Genomic DNA, 8,690 nt, shown 5'->3' with positions numbered 1-8,690 from the left:
TGATCTTGGTGCAGCTCTGTAAATACTGAGGCTCTGAAACGACACATTAGCAAGGTGGCCAGATTTACAGAGCACATCTCTACTCAAGCAGAAACCACTCTTAATTATTTCCAGGCACTTCAAGTTACCTATAAAAACTTTCAAATGAAGCCCGTTACCTGCCTGGGTACATCATTTAATTACTTTGTGAGATATTACTGGGGAGACCTCCCTGTCTGTATTGAAAGAAGTCTTAATGCATATAAAACACATCTCTTAGATCTGGTCATGTGTAATGAGACAAGATTAATAAACAATCTCCTAGTAAAGGATCCACTTGGAATGAGTGATCATAGCATGGTTGAATTTCAAATTCAGATGGAGGGTGAGAAAATTGTATCTATAACCAGCATACCAAGCTTAAATAAAGGAAACTATGAATGTATGAAGGCAGAGTTGGGGAAGGGGACTGGGAAAAAGAGTAAAGTTTAGGACGATTGATGAACAGTCGTATACCATTAAGGAGATATTTCACAACTCTCAAGAAAATTTATTCCAGTGAGGAGGAAAGAGTGTAAGAAAAGATAGACATCCGTGGCTAACTAAAGAAATAAAGGAGGGTATCCAATTAAAAACAAAGGTAGACAAAGTGGCCAAAACTAGTGGGAGGACAGAAGATTGGTAATTGTTTAAAAGCCAGGAAAGAATGACTAACATAATGATTAAGAAAAGGAAGATAGTCTACGAAAGTAAACTAGCACGAAATATAAAAAAAGATAGCGAAAGTTTTTATAGGTATATAACAAGGAAAGTGTGGCTAAAGTAAATGTTGGTCCCTTAGAGGATGAGACCGGGGAATTAGTAATGGGGATCATGGAGGTGGCAGAAACACTGAACAAATATTTTATGTCACTCTTTATGGTAGAGGCCACTAACAATATTCTAACAGTTGATTGTCAAGGGGCTATGGGGAGGGGGGTAGGAACTTAACACAATCATAATCACTAAGAAGGTGGTACTTAGTAAGATAATGGGATTAAAGGCAGATAAATCCTATGGACCTGATGGCTTGCATCCGAGTGTCTTAGGCGAAGTGTCAGCAGGGATTGTGGATGCATTGGTAGTAATTTACCAAAATTCCCTCGAATCTGGGGATATCCCAGCAGATTGGAAAACTGCAAATGTAAGGCAGGGTGGATAAAGTGGAACCAGTGGATATGGTGTATTTGTATCTTCAGAAGGAATTTGACAAGGTGCCACACAAAAGGTTACTGCACAAGATAAAGGTTCACGGGGTTGGGGGTAATATATTAGCATGGATAGAGGATTGGCTAACGAACAGAAAACAGGGAGTCGGGATAAGTGGTTCATTCTCCGGTTGACAATCAGTAACTAGTGGGGTGCCACAGCTGGGAGCTCAGTGCTGGGAGCCCAGCTATTTACAATTTATATAAACGAGTTGGAAGAAGGAACTGAGTGTAACATAGCAAAATTTGCAGATGATACAAAGATGCAAGGAAAACAAATCTGCAAAAGGACATAGACAGGTTAAGTGAGTGGGCAAAAATTAAGCAGATGGAGTATTATGTTAGAAAATGTGTGGCCATGAACTTTGGCAGAAAAACTTATTTAAGTGGAGAAAGATTACAAAGTGCCGCATTGCAGCGGTACCTGGGGGTACTTGTGCATGAAACACAAAAGTTTAGTTTGCAGGTACAGCAAGTGATCAGGAAGGCCAATGGAATCTTGGCCTTTATTGCAAAGGGGATGTAGTATAAAAGCAGGGAAGTCTTGCTACAGTTATACAGGGCATTGGTGAGGCCACAACTGGAACACTGCATGCAGTTTTGATTGCCATATTTATGAAAGAATATACTTGCTTTGGAGACAGTTCAGAGAAGATTAACTAGGTTGAATCCATAGATAAGAGGCTTGACTTATGAGGAAAGGTTGAGTAGATTGGGCCTCTACTCATTGGAATTCAGAAACGTGTAAGATTATGAGGGGGCTTGACAGGGCGGATGCAGAGAGGATGTTTCCACTGAAGGGGGAGATTAGAACTAGGGACATGAACTTAGAATAAGGGGCCGCCCATTTAAAACTGAGATGAGGAAAATTTCGTATCAGAGGATTGTGGATCTGTGGAATTCGCTGCCTCAGAGAGCATTGGAAGCTGGGACATTGAATAAATTTAAGATAGAAATAAACAGTTTCTTCAATAATAGGGGAATAATGGATTGTGGAGAGTGTGCAGGGAAGTGGAACTGAGTCCATGATCGGATCAGCCATGTTCGTATTGAATGGTGGAGCAGGCTCGAGGGGCCGTATGGCCTTCTCCTGCTCCTATTTCTTATGATCTTATTTAATGCCAGCCTTGGAATATGTCCTGATCCCGTGTGAAGCGTTGAGTTTTAACATCAAAAGTCATTTCTAGAATGTGATTATTTAAGTGATTGCAATTTAACAACAAGTAGGAGTGTCTGGCTGTAATATGTTCAATCTTTTCTGTTGCACAATATATCTCACGGGAGCAGTTGTTGCCTTCAATCGCTGCGCTTCGTGGCTGATACTAATGAGCAGTGTCTCAGCGGAGGTATCTCTCTGTATAAATTGGGGCTGCTCTCAATGTAACTTCACAGTGAATGCGGCAGTGAGAGTTCCTGCTTCAAACCAGAACACATTGTCGATTGGAACAGAAAATGGGTCAAGATTTTATTCCAGTTCGCCTTATAGAAAGCATTTACTATCCAATTCTTGCTGCTTTTGGAGTTGTCGGTAGGTTGTAGCCAATTACTAATTAATGGCCTTGATCGGTATGCTGCTCATGGTAATTGCTTGTTGATGGAGCAAACTTTCTTTCTGTGGTTTCTCATACAGGCGCTTCTTAATTGACTGCTGGTTTTTCTTCAGAAACAGCACTCGCCACTAGTTACGTCGAAATTGGACTGCAACTTCTGTCTATAGCACATGCGCAGTTATACGCAGAATTCCGGAAGCTACTTTGCGAGATGCGATGTTCCTCCCGAAAGCGTCACGACTTCTTCAGCAACTGATTTCTTAATGGCATCAAGTTGCTGTACTTACATGCGTATTAAACTCGCCAGAAAAGTTTTGGGCGTGTCCATTCTAGTGCAAATACTCTTTTAATGCGTTTTTAGCCTTAATTAAGTGAAACACAATTCCACCCAGAAAATTAGCTTTTAGAAGTGTGGACTCACGTTCCTTCAGATTTGAATTAATATTGCAGATATAAATAGATTAATAAAGTATTAATTTGCTTTACTTTTTATTTTTACCTCTTTAGTCTCACTCTTAATCCAATCTTTATTTCCCTCACTTTATTTCACTTTCTGTATTGACATTGAATTCAATAATCTAACTGACACATCCAGGTTCAGATTCTGCTCTGCTCCGGAACGATTCTTCAGTCTGATTTGTGACCTGGATGCAAAGTTGCTTGACCTACTCATGCAGTTCCAAGATACTTTGTTGAGGGAGCTGCGCTTTCGGCTTTCTAATGTACAGCCAATTCCAATGGAAAACCATAAAGACAATTCCTGGGCAAATACAAGAGTAACATTCGCCACTGAGAGCGAAATCCAGCCCAATCATTTAATGAACGAAGTGTAGCATTTCATTATTTATTTCAGCCAATTTCATAATTGAAACTTTATTGATAACTGTCTCTGTAACTCCAGGATAGGAGCAGTGACAGTGGATTATTGTTTCTGTATCTCCAGGATAGGACCAGTGTCAGTGGATTATTGTCTCTGTAACTCCAGGATAGGACCAGTGTCAGTGGATTATTGTCTCTGTATCTCCAGGATAGGACCAGTGACAGTGGATTATTGTCTCTGTATCTCCAGGATAGGACCAGTGACAGTGGATTATTGTCTCTGTATTTCCAGGATAGGACCAGTGACAGTGGATTATTGTGTCTGTATCTCCAGGATAGGATCAGTGTCAGTGGATTATTGTTTCTGTATCTCCAGGATAGGACCAGTGACAGTCGATTATTGTCTCTGTATCTCCAGGATAGGACCAGTGACAGTGGATTATTGTCTCTGTAACTCCAGGATAGGACCAATGTCAGTGGATTATTGTCTCTGTATCTCCAGGATAGGACCAGTGTCAGTGGATTATTGTCTCTGTAACTCCAGGATAGGACCAGTGACAGTGGATTATTGTCTCTGTATCTCCAGAATAGGACCAGTGTCAGTGGATTATTGTCTCTGTATCTCCAGGATAGGACCAGTGTCAGTGGATTATTGTTTCTGTATCTCCAGGATAGGACCAGTGACAGTGGATTATTGTCTCTGTAACTCCAGGATAGGACCAGTGACAGTGGATTATTGTCTCTGTATCTCCAGGATAGGACCAGTGACAGTGGATTATTGTTTCTGGATTTCCAGTCTGGGAACAATGTTAGTTGATTATTGAATCTTAATCTCCAGGATAGGAACAGTATTAGCTGATTAGTGTCCCTGCTTTTCCAGAATAGGAGAGCAGTGTGAGCAGAGTTATTTTTCGATCATGGGTTGTGGGTGTCGTTGACGAGGCCGGATTTATTTCCCATTCCTAATTTCTTTTGAGAAGGTGGTGGTGAGCCGTCGTTTCGAAGTCCCAGATACTGTGTGGGGAACAAAGTTCCACAGTGCTTTTACCATGGGAGATCCACGATTTTGACCCAGCGAAAATGAACAATGGCAATATATACAAGTCAGGATGTTGTGTGTTTGGAGCGGTTTTCCCATGCACCTGCTTTCCTTGTCTTTCCATTTGGCAGAGGTCGCAGGTTTGGGAGGTGCTCTCGAAGAAGCCTTTGTGCAGTGTTTAGTGCAGCTTGTCGGTGGTACAGACAGCAGCCACGGTGAGCCGGAGGTGGAGGGACTAAATGTTTAAGGAAGTGGCCCATGAGGCATTCAAGCTTTGTCCTGGATAGTGCTGAGCTCCTTGAATGTTGACTGTTCCTGTGCCCACAGTCGGTATGTAGCTGGTCCAGTTAAGTTTCTGGTCAACAGAGACCTCGCTGGATGTTGATGGTGATTAATTCAGTGATGGTAATGACGCTGACAGTCAAGGAGTGTTGGCTATCCTTTCTCTTGTTGGAGATAGGTATTGCCTGGCACTTCTGTGACACAAATGTCATTTGCCACTTTACAGTCCTAGGCTGAATGTCGCCCAGGTCTTGGTGCATACGGACATGGGCTGAGGTGTTGGAAATGGAACTGAACACTGTACAGTCATCAGCAAACTTCCCCGCTTCTGACCTTATGATGGAGGGAGGCTCATTGATGAAGCAGCTGAAGATGGTAGGGCCTTGGACACTGCCCCGAGGAACTCCTGCTGCGTTGTCCTGGGAGTGTGATGATGGACCTCCAACAATCGCGACCATCTTTCTTTGTGCTCGGTTGACTCCAGCCAGCGGACAGTTTCCACACTAATTTCCAGCGCCTTAAGTTTTACTTGGGTTCCTTGGTCAAATGCTGCTTTGATGTCAAGGACACTCACTCGCACCATACCTCTGGAAAATAGCTCTTTTGTTCATGTTTGGGCCAAGGCTGTAATTACTGTCTCTGGATCAAGAAGATAGGATAAATGTCAAACTGATAATTGACTCCAGATTTGCAGGACAGGAGCTTTCTGAGCAGATTATTGTCTATGGAACTATAGGATAAGTGAGCATTCGCGGATTTCTGTCTCTGCTCTCTGCCACTTCATCAAATAACTGAATCAGGTTAGTCAGAGAGAATTTGCATTTAACGAATTGTCAATGACAGTCTCTTCCTCGCGTATGCTTCTCCAAGCGAGTATTAAATGAGTGGTGTTCACAGATTACTGCCTCGTTAATCTCCATGATAGGAGCAGTGTTAGCCGATTATAGTCCCTGGAACTTCAGGAAAGGAACGGTATTCGACATGTATTGATTCTCTGTGGACCAGGTTATATTCTCCTGCCCAGACTGAGCACTGATCCAGAGTAAGTTTCCACATCTGTGCTGCAGGCTTTTTTTTGGGCTGTTTTGTATTGTACTACGCATCAATAACTGTTCTGCACGCAACAAATTAATTTCAGTAGCTACATGACAGTGCACTTTACAACCTTTGATAGAGTTCCTCATTATTCATTGACCAGCAGTTTAACTATTGCAGCCAGCGATCAATTTCTACCATTGCTCGGTAGTCCTCGGAGTAACTGCTCTCTAGGTGTTTATACTTGGAATAGAAGCACATTATGTCTGCAGACCGGTTTGAAATTAAATGATATGCCATTATATCAATGTTATTTTTGTTGATGCAAAATTGATTTTCAATAATAAAACCAAGCACAAGACCGAGCCTGGGAGGGCGCTGAGTCTTGGCTGAACTTTCCTCAGCTCCGTGTGTGAGCTGAGTTTTGCATTACTGATTGCTTCAATGATTGAGCTGATTCTGTTGGACCCTCACCATCCACTGTCGGCATTGGACCCTCAACATCTACTGTATCCATTGGACTCTCAACATACACTGTCTCCATTGGACGCTCAACATTCAGTGTATGCATTGGACCCTCAACATTCAGTGTATGCATTGGACCCTCAACATTCAGTGTATGCATTTGACCCTCACCCTTCACTCACTCCATTGGACCCTCACCCTTCACTGTTTGCATTGGACCCTCAAACTTCGCTGCTTGAATTGGAACCTCTCTCTTCACTGTTTGCATTGGACCGGCCACTTTATTTTAGGCATTGGACCCCTAGCCCTTACTGTCTGCAATAGCCCCAAAGCTCCACTGACTGCATTGGTCCACTTTCTTCCAGGAGCTGCATGGTACCCCCACCCTCCTCTATCTCTATTTGTCTGGCACACTTCCCTGGTTTGATTTGGACCCCCAGCCTTACACTATTTGTATTAGTCACCGCCAAACTAGACAGGTCTGCATTGAATCTACCCTCCTCTGTCTCCATTCGTCCCTCACCCTCCCCGTACCTGGATTGGATGTCCCCCTCATCTGACTGCAGCAATCTTTGGCCCTTCCTTTGTCTGGATTGGACCTCACACGCCTCTGCCTATTGATTCTCTCAGCCCCTCCTGTCTGCAGTCGTCACAGCTCTAGCCCAGTCTGCATTGGCCCTTTCCCCCTCCTCATTCCCTATTGGGATCGCACCTTTCACTGTCGGGATAAGCATCTCAGTCTCCCTTTAATGGCCGGGTCGGGGATTCTGGTCAGATCGGCAGAAATGTGCTGGAGATCTCATTGTCAGGAGTTGTGAAAGGACCTGTGCCATAAAGGAGTCAGTTTTCTCTATTCGATGGAAGAACTGTGCTCTTAATTCCGCACACCATCCCACTAATCTGATGATGTCGTTTTCTTGCAGTTAATGTGATGGCGATTTTCGTCCTTTCTCGAGGAAAGTGCGGCCTCTCCAAATGTATCAGCCGATATATGGTGGCCATGGCAGCGGCAGATCTCCTGGTCCTCGTCACCGAGGTGCTGATGTGGCGATTAGCAGACCTTTTCTTCCCACGTTCTGTCCTCTCCATTCATTACGTCTGTTCTCTGAATATTGTGTTGGTTTTTGCAACAACCGTGATTTCTGTCTGGCTCACAGTTGCTTTCACCGTCGATCGATTTGTGGCCATTTGCTGTCAGAAGCTGAGAACGAGTTATTGCAGCGAGAGAACGGCAGCTGTGGTTATAGGAACAGTGTGTGTGCTGGGCTGTTTCAAATCTGTACCCTGGTACTTTACATATCAACCGCAGCTTATCATTGGAACTGTGCCTTGGGGCTGCACGAGAAAACCCATCTTTTATATCTCCCCCGCGTGGGCAGCATTTGAATTAACGTTTTATATTGTAACCCCGTGCCTCCCTTTCGGTTTTGTTTTGCTGTTCAATGTCCTCACAGCCAGGCACATTTTAGTGGCCAGCAGAGTCCGCAGGGGACTCCGCGATCACAGCAATGGAGAACATCAGCAGGATCCAGAGATGGAGAACCGGAGGAAATCCATCGTTTTACTCTTCAGTATATCCGGCACTTTCATACTGTTGTGGCTGACTGAAATTATGTTTTACACATATCAGCGAATTACAAACACTTATGATTATTCCACGCACGACCCTCTATACATCGCTGAAAGGACTGGAGTCATGCTACAGCTTCTCAGTTCCTGCACAAACACATGTATCTATGTCATTACTCAGGCGAAATTCAGAGAGGAGCTGAAGAAAACGACGCAATACCCACTCAATGTAATTGTTAAATTAATTAAAAAATAGAAACATCTGAACACTTGTGTCATCGGAACTCATTCTAGCCCGAAAGCTCATGGATCTCAAACTGTTGCTACTCAGCCTTACTCCTGTGCGAGAAAAACATTGCGGACCTCTATAAAACAACACAAATATTTTGTCTAAACATTGTGGCGAGACAGGGGACAGGTTTTCCTACAGTCTGTGTGGGGGTGGGGGAGACAGATTGTCCCACAGTCTGAATGGGGGTTGAAGGGGAGACAGTTTTTCCCACAGCCTATGTGGGGTTGGGGGAGACAGTCTGTATTACAGTCTGCTGCAGTTGTACAGGGCCTTGGTGAGACCACATCTTGAGTATTGTGTATTGTGTGCAGTTTTGGTCTCCTAATCTGAGGAAGGACGTGCTTGCTATTGAGGGAGTGCAGCGAAGGTTCACTAGACTGATTCCCAGGATGGCAGGACTGACATATGAGGAA

The 8,690-nt window shown here is 43.7% G+C and overlaps 1 protein-coding gene across 1 annotated transcript; it reads left to right on the top strand.

Annotated features, from left to right (window-relative positions):
* The first annotated feature begins 2,678 nt into the window (after positions 1 to 2,678).
* Positions 2,679 to 8,241, top strand: LOC139239353 (probable G-protein coupled receptor 139). Its single transcript, XM_070868030.1, has 2 exons — positions 2,679 to 2,754; positions 7,340 to 8,241. Exons 1-2 carry the CDS (start codon positions 2,679 to 2,681, stop codon positions 8,239 to 8,241), a joined length of 978 nt encoding a protein of 325 aa, XP_070724131.1.
* Positions 8,242 to 8,690: the final 449 nt, after the last annotated feature.

Source organism: Pristiophorus japonicus, chromosome 27, assembly GCF_044704955.1.
Source record: "Pristiophorus japonicus isolate sPriJap1 chromosome 27, sPriJap1.hap1, whole genome shotgun sequence".
Lineage (NCBI taxonomy): Eukaryota > Metazoa > Chordata > Chondrichthyes > Pristiophoridae > Pristiophorus > Pristiophorus japonicus.
Note: the sequence above shows the minus strand (reverse complement) of the source record. Positions and strands in the feature narration are given on the sequence as shown.

What these genes read in the sequence shown, in the direction of transcription:
- LOC139239353 (XM_070868030.1), top strand. Translation starts at nt 2,679, where the DNA reads ATGGGTCAAGATTTTATTCCAGTTCGCCTTATAGAAAGCATTTACTAT. An exon ending in TGCTGCTTTTGGAGTTGTCG is followed by an intron (nt 2,755 to 7,339) that starts GTAGGTTGTAGC and finishes GTTTTCTTGCAG; the next exon opens with TTAATGTGATGGCGATTTTC.